The following is a 19062-nucleotide window of genomic DNA, read 5'->3' as shown; positions in this document are numbered from 1 at the left end:
GGTGGCATCTTTTTGGTTCTGGAGAGCATGTAGGTCTGGAAAAGAGATTATTCCTTCAGTCAGAGCTGTGTTGCAGCTGGATAGAAATATAACACAGAGTAAAGTTAAGCAACGGAGAGAACTGGGTGCCAAGGAGGAGGCGGGTGTCTGATTTGGGTACCTCTGTTCTTTTGGGAAAACCCAAAGCCATGGATTTATTTTAATACACTTTTTTTTTTTTTTTTTTTTTTTTTTTGTGATGGTCAGGCATTACAGGAACATCCTGTTTACCGTATTCTGCACTTGGGGGAGAGCAAGATGAAGCAGGAGGGAAGAGCCAGCATCCTCCCACCTCTGTTGTGCTCCTCTCGGAGGGCAGGGGGGTGGGAGGAAGCCCTGTTGCTGTAGGGAAGGTGCCTGGCGCTGGTCCAGCCCAGGTGGCCGGCAGTCCCCTGGCCATAGGGGCCAGCTGCTCCCTCTGACAGATGCCCACGTGTCTGTGAGGGCTGCTGTGCTTTGTCACACAAAGGCAGCCTGCTCCTGTTCCTGCTGTAAGATGCTGAGTTCAGAGTGTCTTGGCAGGCATGGGCAGGGTGTTTGGTGGATGTAGGGCGCTCCTGCCATGCAGGAAGGTGTGGTAATGACTTCCCTTTTGCTTTTAAAAATTAGGCAATAGTCCAATCTTGGAGAAAACCAAACAGGGCAGCGAGTGGTGTTTTCCAGAGCTGATTTTAAAAAAAGAACAAAACCGCCAAGAAAACTCTGAAATGGAGAAGTCATGTTTTTACATCCGGTGTGGGGCCCAAACGTGCTGTGACTGTGCTTAAGGTCATCCACCCTTTCTCCTCCAGCTGTGCTCGGTGGACGAGCCACCGTGGTGCCTGGTGCCCAACATGACCCATGTTTCCTCCATGTCTCTGGCAGGACGTGACGCCGGTGCTTTAGTGACACTTCCAGCCCAGCCCAGCCCCTTTTACCAGCCTGGCAGGACCCTGGGAATATCGAGGGATAAAACGTCTGTGTTACTGTGTTATCGAGGGACCCCGGGCTGCAGCACAGCCATCGCCCGGGGGAGACTGGTCCTAGCGCCCCCATCCCCGTGCTGCCCCACTACGGGCGCTTCCAGCCGAGCCGGCGGGGTCCCGCTCTGGGCTCAGCGCGGCCCAGGCGCTGCCCAGCGCTCGCTGCCGGGGGGCGGGGCCAAAGCCCTGACGGACAGCTCCCTCCCGCCCTCTTGACCAGTCCTCTCCCGAGGCGGGCGGTCCCCGTGCCCACCCGTGCAGCTGGTTGGCCGAAGGCCCCCTCCCGCCCAATGGCGGCGCGGCGTGGGGGCGTGCCCCGCTGGGGGGGCGTGGCCGCCGCCGTGGCCGCGGCATGGAGGAGCGGCCGCGCCGCCGCTGAGCCGCGCCGCCATGGCCAAGAGCCGCGGGGGCGGCGGGCCCGGCTCGCCCGGCGGCCGCCACCAGGGCCTGGCCGGCACCCGCGAGAGCCTGGCCGAGCCGGGCGGCGACGAGCTCAGCTCGCTCGGGTCCGACTCGGAGGTTAACGGTGGCGGCCCCGAGGAGCGGCGCGTCGATAAGTTCGGCTTCATCGTGGGCAGCCGCAGCGCCGAGGGGCCGTGAGTGGGGCCGGGGCCGGGGGAGCCGCGCCGCCTGGGGGAGCCGCGCCCGGCCCGGCCGAGGCCGCCGCTGGCCCCGAGCGCCCCCGCAGGGCCGGGCTGCGGGCCGCTGGGCCGGGCCGGTAGCGGCTCTTCCCGTCCCGGGCGGGTGGGGATCGCCCGCCGCTTGGGGCCTTCGGCAGCGGTGGAGAAGGGCGGCAGCAGCCCCCGGGGCGGCCCGCGGGCGGCCGAGGCTCCGGGGGGCTCCGAGGCCGCTACCGCAGCGGCGGGGGGAGCCCGTGTCCCGGCAGAGGCCGCTCGGCGTGTCCCGCTTCCCCCGGCGGCCCAGGCCCTGGCCAGGCCCGTGCGCGGTGAGCGCTCCGAGCCGGCCCCGCGCCCCCGGGAGGGCCGGCAGCGGGGGGATGGCGGGAGTCTGCCGGCAGCGCCCGGGCCTCCCGCCGGGGTCAGTGTCTGGTTACCCCGCGCTCCGAGCGCCGCATTCCGGCGTATTTTTGGCCGCTGTCAAACCGGAGAGGCCGAGCCACCGTTCGGCGGCGTGCCAGGGCCACCGGCGCCGGTGGCGAGGAGGTGCTGGGCCCCGGGCTGGTGCTGGCACCCAGGAATGCGCTCAGGGCTGCTGGCGAGCTGGTTCGGCAGCATGTTTGGTGTTTGCCTTCTTGGCCGCGGCTTCGCAGCAACGCCCAGAGAAGCACGGGACAATGGCGGTGCTGGGCCGGTGCTGGCAGGGGGCCTCCCTGGTGGTTTGCACACCTGCGTGCTGTGGTGTCGGTTGGGCTCCGTGCCTCAGTTTCCCCATCTGCAACGAGCAAAGCACTCATCCCTCCTAACCTATGGGCATTACTCGGCCAGTCCACAGGGAGAGGAGTCACCGCCGGTTGGATTGCTGGTGCTGGGCAAGGTGCATTGCTCGGGGTGATAAACCCTGTCCCTGCCCACCAGGCTGACAGCTCAGCACCGTAGGAGCTGGGTGGCTTCTCCTGCCTAGGGTGCTGCACCCCATCCTGGCCACCTGCCGCGTGTTTGGGATGTTTCCTGTATCCCTGGGTGCTTGGGGTGGATGTCACTGTCCCTGGGGTCCAGCAGGCAGCAGCTCCCCTGGCTGGAGCTCGTGGCGCTGGAGGCGAGTGGCTGCTCCTGGGGGTGCCAACAGCGTGGTGACTGGGTGGGCACTGGGGACTGAGCCTTCCTCCCACACCCTGCAGATGTTCTGGGGCCAAATCCTGCTCTCCTCCAGGCCTTTTATCTGGTTTCTGTCTGTCCAGGAATAAACAGGAGTACGTGGCCTTCCACCGTGGCTGGCAGAGTTGGGGTCCTTCTAGCTGGAAGGGTTTGGGGAAGCATAGGGAGAGCAAGTGGGGTGTCCCAGCATCTGCAGAGGGTCTGGGGGCATCAGGAAGTGCTGAGCTGTGGTCACCCACAGTGTGGATGCAAAGGAGCGCCTTCCCTGCATAGGGCATCACCGCCTCCCGGCCTGGCGTGCCCTCACCTCGTCCTCCCCGCCTTGGCCATCTGAAATGCCTCTGGTCCTTGCTCTGTGCCCGCTGCCAAGCAGCCATCAGCTGGTAACAGCTTCCAGTCTGGGCTGGCTGGGCTCCAGCAGGCCCACAGCCAGCTCCTGGATCCAGCGTCCAGCGCTCCCAAGCTTCCCACGCCTCGGAGAGCCCCAGCTCCTCCGGCAGCCCAGGCTCCCGGCTCGGGGCCAGCGCGCTCTCCATCCCCGTGCCGGGCTGCGCTGCTGGCCGTGCCCAGCCCGTGCTGGGGAGGGTGGGGTGGCCCCACCAAGCAAAGTGGATCCCTTTGGAGCGGGTTTGCTCTGAAACAATCGCTCTTGGCCCCGCTGACCCGCTGTGGTGGGTGGGAGCCGGCGGGGAAGGGCTGGGCAGGGAGTGGGGCAGTGCTGCCAGCTGGATGTGGCCCTGGGCGCGCTGTGCTGCTTGCCTTCCGGCTCCCCACGCAGAGAGGTCTGGGAGGAGGCAGGGCCTGGTGTCCTGCAGCGGGGCTGGGCGCTTGGCGTCTCCCTGGGGGATGCTCAGCATCCAGACCACTGTCAGGTCCTTGGAAACGGTCTGGCTGCTCCTGGGATGCCGAAAGCCAGGAAGGCGTCAAGCCTGCTGGAGTTGGCCTTCTTTACTGATGTCCCGAAGGAGCATCTGCTCTCCCTGGGATGTCCGTGCCCAGGGCCTGGCCAAGCTGTTTGTCACCCGTGTCCTCACTGACGAAAGGCGGAGGGACCCAGGGGGTTTCCGCAGTGCCGGCTTCCCCCTCGTTGGCTTTGGCGTTGCGGCAGCATCCCTGCCTGCCTCGGCAGGGTTAAATTGGATTCCCTGGCTAGGCTGAGCTTGCTGGAAAACACTCCCCTCCCTCCTGGGGGACCCTCAGCCGGGCTCAACGCCGGGGGCTGGAGCAGCGCCAGGCTTTTGGAGCACGACGGGCCGTGCGGATGACACGATGCTTATGGCCCCGGCTTTTTCAGTCTGCAGCCAGCCCCCGCAGGGTGGATTGGACCTTGCTTAGCTCAGCTGTCGCCTCCGGATGTGCTCCCCGGTTCCTCACCTTCTTGCCATGCCCTTCTCTTTGGGCATAGCTCCCCAGGGATGCTGAGGCATGCAGTCGGTGCAGCGCAGGCTGCTCCCAAGAGGTTTTGAACTGCTGAGGAGCTGGGGCTGCGCTGGCGCAGTGATTTCATGGGTGGTGAGCGCTTCCGGCAGCACCGAGCAGCTGCTGAAACGCCGGCGCGCTCGAGTGTGTCCTGGCCAGGTTCTGTGCCTGCTGGGGGGCACCCAGGCTGCCGAGAGGATGGGGGGGACTCTGTGCTGCAGGGAGGGCTTGGCACCGTGCTGACCGGCCTCTTCCCTCCCGTCCCGCAGGCTGGAGGAGGTGCCTTTGGAGGTGCTGCGGCAGCGGGAGTCCAAATGGCTGGATATGCTCAACAACTGGGACAAGTGGATGGCCAAAAAACACAAGAAGGTAAGGGGCAGCATTGTCCCCTGGGGCTGCCCCCGGGACAGCTGTGCAGGCGAGAGGAAGCAGCAGGGAGGGACAGCCAGGTGCAGCCGTGTCCCTTTGAGGCTTTGGGGCAGCCTGTGTGTCACTAGGTCCCCACAGACAGACGCGTTGCCTCTGGAGGATGCTGTTGGTTTGAATGGGCTGTTCTCTCCCTGTGACGCTTCTCATGGTGGGAGGGAAGCTGGAGCTTGTGGGGGGCTGAGCTTGCAGTCCCCGAGCCAGCCTGCTCCTGCCCCCGTCTGTTCCCCGCCGGGCTGGAGCCTTCCTAGGGCTGCTTTGGCTGTCTGCAGGCAGCCATGGGAATTGTTCAGTCATGGAAACTTCTGTTCTGAGCATCTTGTAGACCAAAAAAAGCTTTGGGTAGGAAATGTTTGAGCCTGATGTGCATGACGCTGGGCTGCAAGCTGGGGTCCCCAGGAGATTCATGGTGGTGTGTGTGCTGGGTGGCTCCATGGCTCGGTCTGTTGGTGCTCCCTGACCTCCTGAGCCTGTGGATGAGGCAGGGATGGGATGCAGCAAGTCCCAGGTTGCTGCTGTGTCTGCTGGAAGCAGTGAGGTTGCTGGGACAAACCAGCAGTGGCTGAAGGGCTGCTGCCTCCTTCCTGCTTCGCTGGCAGAGCCTCCTGGCACCGCTCTGTGCACTGTGCTCCTGGAGCGCTGTCCCTGCTCGATGCCTGGTGAATGATGCAGGAATCCCTCATCTCTTTCCTGGCCGCTTGCAAAGGATTTGGGAGAGCTTTTCAGGCCGCGGCAGGCGGGTGCTTTGTTCTGCAGGCAGTTTCCGCTGCTCTCCAGCCGTGCCGCAGCCTGGCCTCCGGGCTCGGGTGAATGCTCCGGCAGGCGTACGTCTGGCAGAGGAGCTCCCTCGTGCTTGGGCTGAGCTCCTGGGGGTCTCCGTGGGGCTGATGTGCTGTCTAGTCCATCCTGCAGCAAAAATCTATGCCCAGAGCCTCTGAGGTCTGATCTGGAGAGCTGCTCTGTGCTTGGAGCCCTGGGGCTGCTCGGGGAAGAGTGCCAGGCCTGGCTGCGGATGCTGCCGACAGCCCCTGCTCTGGCAGAAGCCTGGCTGCTTTGGTACAGGGCCACGCCGCGTGGCTCGGGCCCTGCTGCTTCCGAAGGAGCTCCCTGCGCCTCTGAAAAACCCCGGTACTTTTCTGGCTGCCTCACCGGGGTTGGCTAACGGCCCAGGGATCTCTTGGGCCAGCTCCTGCCGGGCTCGCTCCCACCTGCACCGCTCCAGGATTCCGAAACGCTCCTTCCCTCGCCTGCCTGGCCCAGATCCCAGCGGAACCACAACTCCGCGTCCTTTGTGGCGCCGAGCTGTGCCAGTGCCACGTGCTGGTCCTTGCCCCTTCTAGCCAGACTGAGGGAGGGCAGACGCGTGGGCAGCTCCCCCTGCTCTGGGGGCAGGCAGCACTCCGACTGCTCTTTGCTTTCAGCATCCCTCAGCCCAGACATGCTCCTGGTCCCTGGAAGGGCACGGTGGGATCCTGGGGGCCAGGTACCCCCAGTGTGGTGGTGATGGCAGGACCTTGCGTGGGGCTGAGGGATGAGATGTGCAGCTGCTTGGCCTTGGCTGCGCTGAGCGTGGCCAGCTGGAGAGGCTGCCGAACCAAAACCCAGCAGCACAGCTTCCTTCCTGGCAGCTTAGCCAGCAGGAAGGGGACCGGCTTGAAAAGGGAGCCATCAGCAGTGGCAGAGCTGCCCGCAGCCGCCCTGGGCATCGCCCGCTGCGTTTCCTGCAGGCACAAAAGCCCTCTGGGGTCCAGGACAAACAAGCAGTGCTGCAGCAAGGGAGCAGCAAACCCTCCCGGGGACACGGCGTTACCACCACGCTGGGCTGGGCTGCTTAGAAATGGAACCGCTTGTTACCAAGTTACACAAGCAAACGGGGAAAAGGAGCTCTGGGCAGGCAGGAGAAGCTCTTGGGAGCTGTCAGCCATGGCTCGCAGAGCCTTGGTGCATCTCCAGCAGTTGGCATGTGCCACCTGAGCAGGGACGTGAAGCGCCGAGGCTGCGCTGAGCTTTTGCAGGGTTTTATGTGGGGTAACTGCTGAAAGCACCGGTCCAACGGGCCCCACCTTGCTGCATGCCCTGGCTGAGGACAGTGGGGAGATGGTGCTGCTTCCCTGGGCACTGGAGTGGGGGAGGGGGGGGTGTCTCTGGTTTTGGCCCCTGCTGGGGTGCTGGCAACAGCAGAGTTGAGGTGGCTCAGCTCGCTGCCAAGGGGTAGGTACCAGCACTGCCCCACCTGGACTTTGGTCCTGGCTGGTGCCCTGCACCAAGGAAACTGGTGGCCGTCTGTGGGCAGTCAGTGGCCCTGGGGGCCTCGGGAGTCAGCCACATGTGGAGCTGGGGCCAGTCCTGCCCTTTGCCCGGGATGAGCAGGCGGAAAGGCTGAGACACTCGGCATGCTGCACCTCCCGGCTCTCCATGGCCCCACTGGCAAGCAGGAGGGCTGGGCTGGGGGTCGGAGAGCCCTCCCCTGTGTCCCCAGTGCTTTCCACGGGCTGTGCGGGGTGGGGAGGGAGCCACTCGCTCCCCACTTTGGCTCCAGTGTTTGATTTTCCAGTTCTCAGCAGGATCCTGCTGTGAGGCAGAGCTGGGCTTGTTTGGAGCTGTTTGCAAGCCACAAAGCCTCGGCTGGGCTCCTGGCGGCCATCTGCAGCTCCCTCTCGCTGGTGCGGCTCTGGCTGCCATCCCAGCTGGCGTGTTAAGTGCTGGGCTGGGGAGAGGGGTGAGCAGGGTCTCTGGCTGCCTGTCCCCATGCTGTCCTGTAGGTCTGTGTGACACTAGGTGCTGTCACGGGACACGTGGCTGGGCACACTGTCCCTGGGGGTGCAGGGGGACGTGCCCTTGTAACAGGGAGGCAGCAGGGGACCAGTCCGCAACTGCGGTGCTGGGCCTGGCTCCCATCTTGCGCCAGGGTCGTTTTGATCCCCACCGCTCCATGATTTCCCCCGTAATGGCCATGTCTCTCCGCACAGATCCGGCTGCGGTGCCAGAAGGGGATCCCACCCTCTCTGCGGGGCCGTGCCTGGCAGTACCTCTCCGGGAGTAAGGTCAAGTTGGAGCAGAACATCGGCAAGTTTGATGTGAGTGCTGCTGAGGACCTTCCTACACTGCTGCGGTGGGGATGCTGGCGGAGGAGAACAGTGCTGGGATGGCTCCTGCTGCCTCCAGGGCTGGGGCGTCTGTTGGGGTCCCCGAAACTGCTTGTTCCCACTGCGGGGGGTGGGTGGTTCAAGGGGGCTAGTGTCCCAGCAAGCATGGGCTGACCCATGACCTGATGGGGCTCATGTTTGAGGCAGAGGCGCAGGCCCAGCGCTGTGGCTGCTCTGCTGGCTCCCCTGGGCTTGCTGCGGGCCCTGGCCCCACATGCTGGAGAAGGGCTGGCACCGTGCCAGTTTGGGGTGCTGCTGACCCCAGCCCTCTCCTCCTCAGGAACTGGATCTCCTCACGGGAGACCCGAAGTGGCTGGATGTGATCGAGCGAGATCTCCATCGGCAGTTCCCCTTCCATGAGATGTTTGTCTCGCGCGGAGGCCATGGGTAAGTGGAGCTGCTGCGTGTCAGGTCCTCGGCAGCCACTAGTTCGGAGCAGCACTGCAGGGTGGGCACTGTCTATAGCAGCTCACGGAGCCGCAGTGTCCCCCACAGTGTCCCCCACGGTCCTTATACCCCCCAGCTTGCAGGGCATCCAGGCATGGGCTAAAACCAGGATGGCTTCCCAGGAGCACAGTGTGTGGTTTGCAGCCCTCAGCACCAGCTCTGACACCCAGTGGGGTGGGAATTGCCATGGCAGGAGGGCAGAGCGAGGGACTGGCCAGCTGTGGCATCCATTTCACAGGGAAATGCTGTTCTCCACGTGTCGGGGAGCATCTGTGCCACTGTGCTTGCAGCTGGGTCCGTGCCCAGCTACGGCTCACCCTGAGAGATGGTCATCTTCCTGCCTTGCCCCTTGGATCCGGGCAGGATGGGGCCTCCGTGGGTAGAGCTTCCCAGAGCAGAGCTGTGGTTATCGTGTCCTGTAGCCCTGGGTATGTGAGGAAGAGGGATCCCAGCAGCGACTGACCCAAGCTCGGGTGGGAAGAGTGGTGGCTGGTAGCCAGATCACCATGTGATGCCCAGTGCTGATAGGGCCCATGGGGGAGGCTGCTGGGCCGTGTTCCTGCCCTCTCTCCACCTCTCCATCCCTGGGGTGTCTCTGCAGGCAGCAGGACCTGTTTCGGGTGCTGAAGGCATACACGCTGTACCGCCCAGAGGAAGGCTACTGCCAGGCCCAGGCCCCCATCGCTGCTGTCCTGCTCATGCACATGCCAGCCGAGGTATGGGCACGTGCCTGGGAGGGCAGGGAGAGCTAGTGGCCACAGAGCTGGAACCAGGGGGAGGTGTGGGTCTCTGGGGTGGACAGAGTGCTTGGCTCACGGCACCCATTTACCCCAGAGCTTGGCTGGTGCAGGGAGGTGTCCATTGTCCCAGGTACGCTCTGCCTCCTCCTGCCCACTCCCTTGGTCCCTGGGAGTGGGGTGGGGGCTGTAGGGATGTCCCCTGGGCACACCTGGGTGCTCACCCACTGTTCCTTGGCTTGCAGCAAGCGTTCTGGTGCCTGGTGCAGATCTGCGAGAAGTACCTCCCTGGCTACTACAGTGAGAAGCTGGTGAGTGAAGGGCCCGTGGTGTCTTTGGTGGCAGCAGGGACCTGTGATGTCTCCAGGCCGAAAGCTCTCAAGCTTTCCCAGCTTCTCACCCTGGAGAAAGAAGGAAGCTCAAGGAGATCCTGGGTGCTCCCATGGACTCCATGTTGTGCTGTGGCCCCAGGAGCATCCCACAGTCAGAGATGGGGAGCTAAACGTAGCTTTGCTGCCGGCATCTGTGGGGCACAGCTCTGCTCCTGTAGCCTGGTCTGAAGGGTGGGCTGCTGCTCCTCTGGGGCCAGGCACTGGGGAGCTGATCCCAGGGCTGGGCTGGGGTTAAGGTGCTCACTGACTGGGGCTCCTGACACTGTTCCTGCAGGAGGCCATTCAGCTGGATGGGCAGATCCTCTTCTCCCTGCTGCACAAGGTCTCACCAGTGGCCTACAAGCACCTGAGCAAGCAGAAGATCGATCCCATCCTATACATGACCGAGTGGTTCATGTGCGCCTTCTCCCGCACACTGCCCTGGAGCTCTGTCCTGCGCGTCTGGGACATGTTCTTCTGTGAAGGTAGAAGCTCCCCACTGTCCTCCTCTTCCTCCTGGGGTGACCAGCCATACCCTGGCTGCAGGGTACCCTCTCTCCCTCCTGCCCTCCCCAAGGACTGGGGGTGGCTTTGTAAAATAAAGCGGGGGGAAATGGTTTTGTACAAAGGGGTAAGGCAAAGGATGGCACCCGGGGCTGCAGCAGGAGCACTGCTGTGGCTGCTTCCCTGTGCCTGGCACGTGGGACCCATTGTAGAGCAGATTTGTGGCAGCCACGTGCCTGGGGTGCAGGCTGGGCTGTTTTGCTGGAGTTTTGGGGGCACATCCATCCCAAATCCCCCCTCTTCCTGGTCCTGCTAGCAGTCAGGGCATGCATATTGTACCCTACAGCATCGGAGGGACATGGTGGCGGCGTCACCCTGTCCTGCTGGGTGCTGACTGCCTCACCTCTCCCTTTGCAGGGGTGAAGATCATCTTCCGAGTGGGCCTTGTGCTGCTCAAACACACCCTGGGCTCCTCGGACAAGCTCAAGTCCTGCCAGGGCCAGTATGAGACCATGGAGAGGCTGAGGGCCCTCAGCCCCAAGATCATGCAGGAAACCTTCCTGGTGCAGGAGGTGAGGTGCTGGGGAAGGTGCCGGGGCCCAGTGCTGCCCAGTTAGGCACCAGGCTGCTGGACTGGGCTGCCCCTGGTGCAGCATGGGGGCACTTCCCAAAAGGCTTTGATTTGGGGTTGCCTCTGCCCTGGTGGGGTATCCCAGACCCTGCCCCAGTGCCTGGGGTGCAGAGCCACCCAGGATGGCACTGTCACTGATGGGAGATGCTGATGGCCCGTCCCTTGCAGGTCATCGAGCTGCCGGTGACGGAGCGTCAGATCGAGCGGGAGCACCTGATCCAGCTGAAGAAGTGGCGGGAGACGCACGGGGAGCTGCAGTGCAAGTCCCCCCCGCGCCTGCATGGCGCCAAGGCTATCAGCGAGGCCGAGCCCCCCACCCGCAAGGCGCTGGAGCCCGTCCCCTCCATCGTCGTCTCCCCCGGGCCTGCCCCTGTGCCCAAGGCCCGCAAGAGCAAGGAGAAGAGCCGAGAAAAGGGCCCAGCCAGCCCTGCCAACGGCCCTGGGGCCGAGGGCAACGGGGCCCCCGGCTCAGCCCGGGAGCTGCTGCAGCCGCAGGTCTCCCCCCACCACCAGTCCAAGGAGAGCCTGAGCTCCCGGGAGAGCGAGGACACGTACTTGTAGGGCCAGCGCGGTGCTGGGTCCGCACCCCGGGCAGCCGGGCTCAGCTGGGCTGCGCACGGACCCGGGCTCGAGGACGCTGATGGGGGCTATGTGGGGACCCGTGGCACCCGGTGCTGGGGGCTCTGCGCTGCAGGGATGGGGACGAGGGGGCTGGTGTGGCTGCATGGGGACACCGTGGTCCCCGTGTGCAGGGATGCCTGCTCGGGGCAGGCTCAAAGCTGGGGGGCATTCGCAGGAGCTTGGCCAGACGTGACCAGAGGGGAGACCCCTTTGGTCTGTGCTGGGTGCCCACCCCGGCAGGGTGCTGGCACCACGAGCGGTGGGAGCCCTGGCAGGGGGTGGCTGAGCCACCTGAACTCCCTCCCCACAGCCAGAGGGGCCAGGCTGCCCCTCGGGCCCTTCTCCCTGTCCCAGAGCCCCTCGACCCATGGCCCCCAGGGTCCCTCCCATAGCCCCCACCCTTCTGCCCACCCGGGCAGACCCAGACCCAGTTCCCGAGCACTCGCGCCTGGCGCAGGGGGACTGGGGGTACGCGAGGAGCTGGGGGGACCCCTTTCCCCCCCTCCTCTTTACGTAGTGAGGATATATCAAGCTGTAGCCCTATATATAGTACCAAATTTACCTACTCACTGAGCCTATTTATTATTCGTCCGTGGCAGTAACCGTTGCAGGACAGGGACGGAGGTTGGGAGCTGGAGGCAGCAGGATTTGATGCCAGACCATGGGGCTAAAGCCCCCCCATCCCCGTCCCTGGGCTCCCCACGGCTCGGGGGGAGCATTTGCCCTGTCGGGGCTCTCCCCACCGCTGCCACCCACCCCAAGACCCCAGCAGAGGTGAGACAGGGTGGGTGAGCGGCCAGGTGCTCCCTGGTTGCAGGGTCCCCTCTCTCCCCCCTGCCCTCCCCAAGGGCCGGGGGTGGCTTTGTAAAATAAAGCAGGGAAAAAACGGTTTTGTACAAAGGGGTAAATAAAGCAGGATTGTGTAAAGGCACAGCGCCTGCGGCTGCCACCGTGTCTTGTTGTCACCCTTCTGCACTGCGGGGTAAGGGGTGGCATGGGACAGGGGGTGGCACCTCCTCCTGCTGCACCGGCTTTGTGGGGGGCACCCTGGTCTGGACCCCGTCTCCCCTGGGTGCTCCGGCCCTGGGGGAGGTGCTGGGGAGGGTCCTGGGAAGGGACCTGCTGCTGTCACCACTCTGTCACTGGCCCGGTGGAGCCACTAAGGGTGGGACCGCTGAGACCCTGGGTCGGGCACCGCGGGGCCGGTGTGGGGCATCCCTTAGGCTCTGAGCCGGGGCCGGTGCGGGGCTCCTCGGGGCTCCGGACCGGGACCGGGGCCGGTGCGGGCGTCCCCGGGGCTGCGCATCGGGCCGGTGCGGAGCACCGTGGGGTACCGGGCTGGGGCCGGTGCGGACATGCCGGGGCTCCGGATTGGGCGGGTGCGGGCGCGGGCGTCCCCGGGGCTGCGGGCCGGGGCCGGTGCGGACATGCCGGGGCTCCGTGCTGGGGCGGCTCCGGGCACCCGGGGCTGCGTGCCGAGGCACCGGGGCGGGGCGGCCGGTTGCCCCTCCCGCGGCGCGGGGCGGGCCGGGGCGGGCCGGGGCCGCGCTCACGGCGGCGGCGGCGGCGGCGGGGCCCGGTGCGGCGCGGCCGCCATGGACCTGCACATCCTGGAGCACCGGGTGCGGGTGCTGAGCCTGGCCCGCCGCGGGCTCTGGCTCTACACGCACCCGCTGCTCAAGCTGCTCTTCCTGCCCCAGCGCTGCAGGTACCGGCCTTCCTCCCCATCCTCCTCCTCCTCCGGTGCCCGGCACCGCTCCAGCTTCACCCCCAGCCCCATCCCGGTGCCCGACCCGGGGAGGCGGCGGCGTTGGGGTCGCCAGCACCGGTTTCTTCTTCAGGTGCAAGTTCTTCAGCCTGACGGAGACCCCCGAGGACTACACCATCATGCTGGACGAGGAGGGCTTCAAAGGTACGGTGTGGGGGGCTGCCGCCGTGCCCCGTGCCTCGCCGGGGGGGCAGGCACCGCAGGCACGAGTTGTGCACGTTCTCAGCCCAGTGTGCTGGGCCTGGGCCGCAGGGAGCGAGTCGTGGCTTGTAGCGCGGCGGCTTCGCTACGTGCCCATCCCCGGGGCTCCCGGCCGTGCAGCTCCCGTCCCCTCGGCGCCTGCGCTGGGGATGTACCAGCTTGCCCGGCCGAGGCTCTCGCGGCGTGGCTGCTTCACCCTTATAACCCCCTCGCAGGCAGAGCTGCATCTCCACCAGCTCATGGGACCGGGCTGCTGAGCCCATGGGATGGTCTGCGGGGGGCCCGGCACCAGCCCAAAGCCTGGCTGCTCGGGGCAGGTCCCTCCTGGGGTGCTCACGGGTGGCACCCTGGCTCCCAGCCTGCACAGGGTGCTGCTGCCAGACCTCCTGCCATCCTTCCCTTGGCCACTTCTGTCGTTCCCTTGGCCACTTTCATCTCTTGCCCCCGCCCGACGAGGGATGGGGCCAGCCGGTGCTTCGGCAGAGAGGGGCTGATTCTGCACCCCTGCCTGGGGGTGCTGCCTGGCAGCAGGGACCGGATTTTGGGTTGTCCTGGGGAGGTTTGAGCCTTTCCAAGCTGGTTCCTCTCCCTGGGAGGTGTCATTCGGTGACGTCCCCGCTGCTGGTAACCTCACTTGCACCGTGCATCAGCCTCACCACCGGTCCTGCCGGGGTACCGGCCCAACGGGCTGTGCCGGAGGGTCCAGATCCTGTCCTGGCTTCCCACGCCCAAACCTTCCTGCTGAGGCCGCAGGAGCCGGCTGCAGCTTATCACCTTGGATGTGCCCCAAGGAGCAAGGGTCAGCACTCCGGCCACGGGGCACTCGCCAGCCGGATCCAGCTCCCACCTCCCTGCCTGGCCCTTTGCTCTGGGAAGGGGCTGTGGGGCCAGGCTCTCCCCTCCCAGCACCAGAGCCGTTCCCCATGTATTGTTTTATTTTGGGGCCTGCAGACAAATATTCCTCAATCCCGAGGGGAGGGCGGGAAGTGCTGAACAATGGTCCTGTGAGCTGGCGGCCCCGCTGTGCAGTGCGTACACCCCCCCCGCCTCCCCGGGGCTGGGGGGCTGCCAGCATCCCCTTGCTGCAGGGCCAGGGAGAGGACCCCGAGGAGAGGAGACCTGCACCCCATCTCTTTCCTTAGGGATCCGGATTAAGCCCTGGGGTGTGTGGCATGGGGAGGACAGGGTCCCCCCGATGTGTTCGCAGCCTCACCCAGGGTGGTGTTGAAAAGCGATTAGGCAGTGAGCGCTGGGACAGGTCCCCATGTCCCTGTGTCCTGTCCCCCCCCCAGTCCCAAAGCTCAGCCCTGGGCCGGAGCCGAGGCTGTTCTGGCGCTTCCTGCACAGGAACAGGCGCTGGAAACACCCGCCGAGGCCCTGGATCCGGCCCTGCTCCCGCCCTGCCCCAGCCACGGTTCGGGAGCAGGGTGCAGATCCCGTCCCTCGATGGGGTCCCCACCACCGTGCCAGACCCTCCCTGGGGTGACCTCCCCCCTGCCACTGGGGTGATGAGTTTGCCTTCTCAGCTCGGCTGGGACACCATGTACCCACCCAAGAGCTGGGTGCTTGTGTGGGGCTGTCTCCTACGGGTGCTGCCTCCCACCTTTGCCAGGTGGGGGGAGCGGTTTGGAGACCCCCTTGGGTGCCCAGCCCACCCTGTCCCTTCCAGGGAGTGCTGTGGGGTGGGGAAGGAGTTCTGGGGGGGAGGGTTGCTTGGATGAGTCCTGGGCACCCTGGCAGCACCAGCCCCTCTCCTGGCACAGGAGGGGACCAGCCAGCACACGGCCTCCCGGCCAACAAAAGCAGCTTTTTGGGAGGCAGCCCTGGCTCCCCGCCAGCCTGGGCTCAGCCCTTCCCTGCTGGGCTTGCACAGGGTGCTGGCCACCCCCAGGACGGTGGGGTGGTCCTCGCTTTATCCCCTCCGGTGCTCCGTGTTCCCCCCCTGCCTGAGCATCCCTGGTGCTGGGGGCTCCTGGGGGGCAGGGAACCAGCGGCGCAGCCCCAGGGCCCTGGTGGTGCTGGTTTTGGGGTACGGTGTACCCTGACACCCCCTCACACCCAGCCCGGGGTGCTGGCGTGGGGAGGAGAGCTGTGTCCTGGGCCTGGGGGGGGGTGTGTGTGTCATAGCCTTGGCCCCCCATATCCCCACAGCCAAATTCTGATGCTGTCTCAGCGCATGCGTGGAGCGGCTCAGCTCTGTCTGGCTCGTTCCATTTGTGGATGGGACCAGTCTGCACTCCCAAACCAGCAACTCCAGCCCTGCACCTGGGGTTGATCCTGTCCTGGCTCTGCCGGGCCAGCTCAGCTCCCGAGGGAGTGTGCCACGCTGTGCCCGAGCTGGCACAAGCTCTGTGGCACTGACGGGGCGTGTGGCACTGGCTGTGCCGAGCCCCAGCGAGCCTCGTGCCCCCGTCTCCCCTTATCCCTCACAGAGCTGCCGCCCTCCGAGTTCATGCAGGTGGCGGATTCGACGTGGCTGGTGCTCAGCGTTGTCTCCAACGGCCGGGCACCGTCCGGCTGCCAGGCCACCGGTGTCACTAAGATTGCCAGGTCGGTCATCGCGCCGTTGGCCGAGCACCATGTCTCAGTGCTGATGCTCTCCACCTACCAGACCGACTTCATCCTGGTGAGTGCTGGGCGGCGACAGGGACGGTGGTGCCTGGTCCCACTGGAGTACCGGCTCCGGCGGAGCTGGGTGAGAACCCCACCGCCCCCAGATGGTGGGGGGGGGGGGCGGGGGCTGTGGGGCGGGGGGGGTGGTGCCAGCCCTGATCCTGCACCCCTGGCCAGGTGCGGGAGCGGGACCTGCCAGTGGTGATCCACACGCTGGCAGGGGAGTTCGACATCTACAAGGAGGAGAGCGGTGAGTGCGTCCCCGTCACCTGTGACGATGTGAGCAACGGCTTCCTCAAGCCCAAGCCAGGTGAACGATGCTGGGTCCCGTGTCCCCCAGGGCCACCCCATCCCTAAGGTCACCCGGTCCCCACCGAGGTGCTCCAGCTCCCACCGCTGGTACCCGCATCCTTGGGGACTCCCAGGGCCACCCCTCCGCACCCTGAGGGATGCCGGGCTGTGGCTGCGGTGGCCACAGGGTGGCACTGCGGTACTGTCCCCAGGCTGTCCCCACACTTGACGGGTGGCTCTCTCTCTGCCAGCTGCCAGCCCCACGCTGCACCCCGTGCAGAGCCCCCAGACCCGCTTCTGTGTCATGGCCGTGGCCCCCGACACGCTGCCTGCCATCGCCACCATGCTTATCGATGTCCTCTTCTACTCCCACAGGTGGGTCCCGGGGATGGGGACTTAGTAGTGGCCCCTCGTCCGGTGCCACCTGAACTGCAGTGACATGTCTCCCCCTTGCTCCCAGGGGCTTTTCAAGCTCTGGGTGTATTTTGCAAACTGATTTTGCCCTGCCGAGCACGCTGTGGGGCTGCAGACACATCAGTGCTGTGGGTCCCGCTGCCACCATGGGAGGTGGGAGACTGAGGTGACCCGGGGGACGAGCCCTCCATTGCAGCAAAGCCTGGGAAGGGGGGACTGCAGAACAGGAGAGGGTGGGTTTCGAAAGGCTGGTGGGAATGGCATCTAGGGAGAGGGGATGCTCCTGGCCAAGGACCTCCTGCGTCCCCCAGGATGGGGTCCCTTCTGGTGGGACCCTCCTGCTCTGGAGGCACTGCAGCATTTTGAGGATGCCCCAAAACCTGGTGTCACCCCTGTCCTGACTGTGGCCAGCACCTGCTGCCCCTGACCTGGTGGCTGTGCTAGTCACAGACCCTGCGGGTATCAGCTGCTCCTGGCCCTCCCTGTCCTCCCCCCAGCCGCCAGCTCACCCTGCAGCATCCCAACACGATGCTCAAAAACACCCAGTGCCACCACCAAGCCCTTCTCCCAGTTCTGGGAGTCATGACCCCTCCCTGCAGCTCTTTCCCCCTGCACCCTGCAGCCCCCCAAGGGAAGCTGGCACCGGCAGCCAGGACCTCGACTCCATCACCTTCTTCTCCTTCTCCCTCATCGAGGGCTACATCTCCATCGTGATGGACGCCGAAACCCAGAAGCGGTAGGTGCCATCCCTAGGGCTGTCCATCCCTGGGGCTGGGGGCTCAAGGAGGGAGGGGGGTTACACTCACCCTGCCCCCCCCTCAGGTTCCCCAGCGACCTGCTGCTGACCAGCTCGACAGGGGAGCTGTGGCGGATGGTGCGGATCGGCGGGCAGCCCCTCGGCTTCGGTGAGTGTGGCCATGGCGGCTCTGTGTGTGTCCCCTCCATGCCACCACCATCTGTCCTCCCCTACCCGGGGGGTGCTTCCAGGTGACGCTCTCCCTGCGTGTCCCCATGGCTGTGCCGCCTTGCCTCCCCAGACGAGTGTGGCATCGTGGCGCAGATCGCCGAGCCGCTGGCCGCCGCTGACATATCAGCGTATTACATCAGCACCTTCAACTTCGATCACGCCTTGGTGAGCTGCTGCCCTTCCCCGGGGACCTGCCACGGTGGAGTGTCCCCCCGGGGCTGACACCCCCTCTGTCCCCCCCGGCAGGTCCCTGAGGAGGGCATCGCCGAGGTCATCCAGCTGCTGCAGCAGCGTCAGGAGAGCAGCAGATAGTGGCTGGCTGTCCCCATGCCGGCTGGCCCAGCACGGTGGCACGGTGGGACTCCCCTTCCCCCCACCCCCGACTCCCCCCTCTATTCTTTATTTTTTAATTTTAAGGCTCCCCCTGGTGCGGGGCAGAGCCAGGTGCAGCGTCACTCCCTGCCTGCTGGGGACATGGTGGCTTCAGGGACCTGGTGGCCTTGTGGCAGTGGGACAGTGTCCTGTGGGAGGGGAGAGCGTTCCCCACCGTGCCACCCCACAGGCGAGGCAAAAGGGCCACCATCCTCTGTCTCCAGTCCTGCCTGCACAGGGGTGGGGGGCTCGGGAGGAGAGTGGGTGTCCCTGGGGACCTGCTGGAGGAGGGGACGTGCTAGAGAGCAGTGATGTGCCACCGTGGTGTTGGGGGTGACAGCCCAGGGCTGGCAGGATATGTCCCCACACCCTGTGTGTCCCCCTGTGGGTGAGGTCCCCTTGGGTGCGGGGCGGCTGTGATGCTCTGGGGCACCCCTGGACCAGCCCTGTGGAGGGGTGAAAGCATCCCTGGAGCTGGGCTTCCCCCTGGCACCCCAAAAATCTCCAAGGTGGGGGGAGCTGTGGTCCCTCCAGGGTGGCCCCCTGCCCCTGCCTGGGCTGTCGCCTATTGCTGGGGGACAAGAGTGAACCCCCAGTTCCTCCCAAGCTGTATTTTCACATAGGATTTTTATTGACTTATTAAAAACTATTATTTTTATTTCCATGTAGCCCCAGGGGGAGGGGCCCAGAGATGGTCCCCAGCGTGGTGGCACTGGGTGGGATGGGAGCGGCTGGGATGTGGCATTCCCAGTATCCCTGCTGTAAGGTGACCGGGATGCGGCCAGCTCACCTGCCATGTATTTTGGGTGGAAAAAAGGGGCAAAGGCTGGACCCCCCAGCAAGTTACTGGCTGTGGGGAAACTGAGGCGCTGGGGGTCCCACTCCCCCATTTCTGCCCTGTCCCTGCCCCATGCCTGGCTGCCTTTTGTGGTCTGGGGGGGAAACTGACACACAAAGGGCTGAACTTGACCCCAGCCCTGGGGATGCCCCTGCCATGCCCTCACCGCATCCCCCCATCCTCTCCCCTTGCCGGCAGCTAAGCGGGGTGCACAGGGTGGTGGATGTCCCCTCTTGGGGGGGCTGTGACCCCTTTAGAGGCTGGGGCCATGTGGGTGGCCCCCCCAGCCCCTGGGTGCCCCGGGTGTCCATGCCTGGGCAATGAGCGAGATAGCGTGAGCGTGGCGGAAACCTCCTCAGTGCCTTTTCCCGCAGTGTGGGCAGCTCGGTGGGGCTGGGGCCAGCGCTGCTCCCATCCTGACCCCCACAGCCAGCCCCCCCCCCCTTCCCACACAGCAAGCGGGAGCGTGCCCAGGTCCTGGCTGGGTCCTCCCCACGTCAGCTCCCACACGCTTGCAAGT

At 65.4% G+C, this 19062-nt stretch overlaps 3 protein-coding genes across 3 annotated transcripts; 2 read left to right on the top strand and 1 right to left on the bottom strand.

The window, feature by feature from the left end:
* Positions 1-1316: 1316 nt before the first annotated feature.
* TBC1D10A (TBC1 domain family member 10A) lies at positions 1317-12009 on the top strand. The gene is made up of 9 exons (XM_055707969.1): positions 1317-1597; positions 4465-4564; positions 7591-7698; positions 8048-8154; positions 8816-8930; positions 9197-9262; positions 9618-9807; positions 10244-10398; positions 10626-12009. The coding sequence occupies exons 1-9, from the start codon at positions 1392-1394 to the stop codon at positions 11016-11018; spliced, it is 1440 nt and encodes a 479-aa protein (XP_055563944.1). The 5' UTR covers positions 1317-1391; the 3' UTR covers positions 11019-12009.
* On the bottom strand, positions 1605-3764 carry LOC129735900 (uncharacterized). Its single transcript, XM_055707957.1, has one exon. It carries the CDS (start codon positions 3631-3633, stop codon positions 2041-2043), a length of 1593 nt encoding a protein of 530 aa, XP_055563932.1. The 5' UTR covers positions 3634-3764; the 3' UTR covers positions 1605-2040.
* A 611-nt stretch (positions 12010-12620) lies between the features above and the next one.
* On the top strand, positions 12621-18362 carry CASTOR1 (cytosolic arginine sensor for mTORC1 subunit 1). Its single transcript, XM_055700807.1, has 9 exons — positions 12621-12786; positions 12920-12990; positions 15480-15673; positions 15838-15970; positions 16203-16326; positions 16988-17101; positions 17188-17270; positions 17403-17497; positions 17579-18362. Exons 1-9 carry the CDS (start codon positions 12674-12676, stop codon positions 17642-17644), a joined length of 993 nt encoding a protein of 330 aa, XP_055556782.1. The 5' UTR covers positions 12621-12673; the 3' UTR covers positions 17645-18362.
* The last annotated feature ends 700 nt before the right edge of the window (positions 18363-19062 follow it).

This window comes from Falco cherrug, chromosome 1 (genome assembly GCF_023634085.1).
Source record: "Falco cherrug isolate bFalChe1 chromosome 1, bFalChe1.pri, whole genome shotgun sequence".
Taxonomy (NCBI): domain Eukaryota; kingdom Metazoa; phylum Chordata; class Aves; order Falconiformes; family Falconidae; genus Falco; species Falco cherrug.
The sequence above is the reverse complement of the archived record's forward strand: the minus strand, read 5'-3'. Positions and strand labels throughout refer to the sequence as shown.

Coding starts and splice junctions, on each gene's coding strand:
- TBC1D10A (XM_055707969.1), top strand. CDS start 1,392: ATGGCCAAGAGCCGCGGGGGCGGCGGGCCCGGCTCGCCCGGCGGCCGC. Junction 8,931..9,196: donor TCATGCACATGCCAGCCGAG/GTATGGGCACGT, acceptor CTTGGCTTGCAG/CAAGCGTTCTGGTGCCTGGT. Junction 9,808..10,243: donor GGACATGTTCTTCTGTGAAG/GTAGAAGCTCCC, acceptor CTCCCTTTGCAG/GGGTGAAGATCATCTTCCGA.
- LOC129735900 (XM_055707957.1), bottom strand. CDS start 3,633: ATGCTGAGCATCCCCCAGGGAGACGCCAAGCGCCCAGCCCCGCTGCAG.
- CASTOR1 (XM_055700807.1), top strand. CDS start 12,674: ATGGACCTGCACATCCTGGAGCACCGGGTGCGGGTGCTGAGCCTGGCC. Junction 15,971..16,202: donor CTTCCTCAAGCCCAAGCCAG/GTGAACGATGCT, acceptor TCTCTCTGCCAG/CTGCCAGCCCCACGCTGCAC. Junction 17,102..17,187: donor GACGCCGAAACCCAGAAGCG/GTAGGTGCCATC, acceptor CCCCCCCCTCAG/GTTCCCCAGCGACCTGCTGC.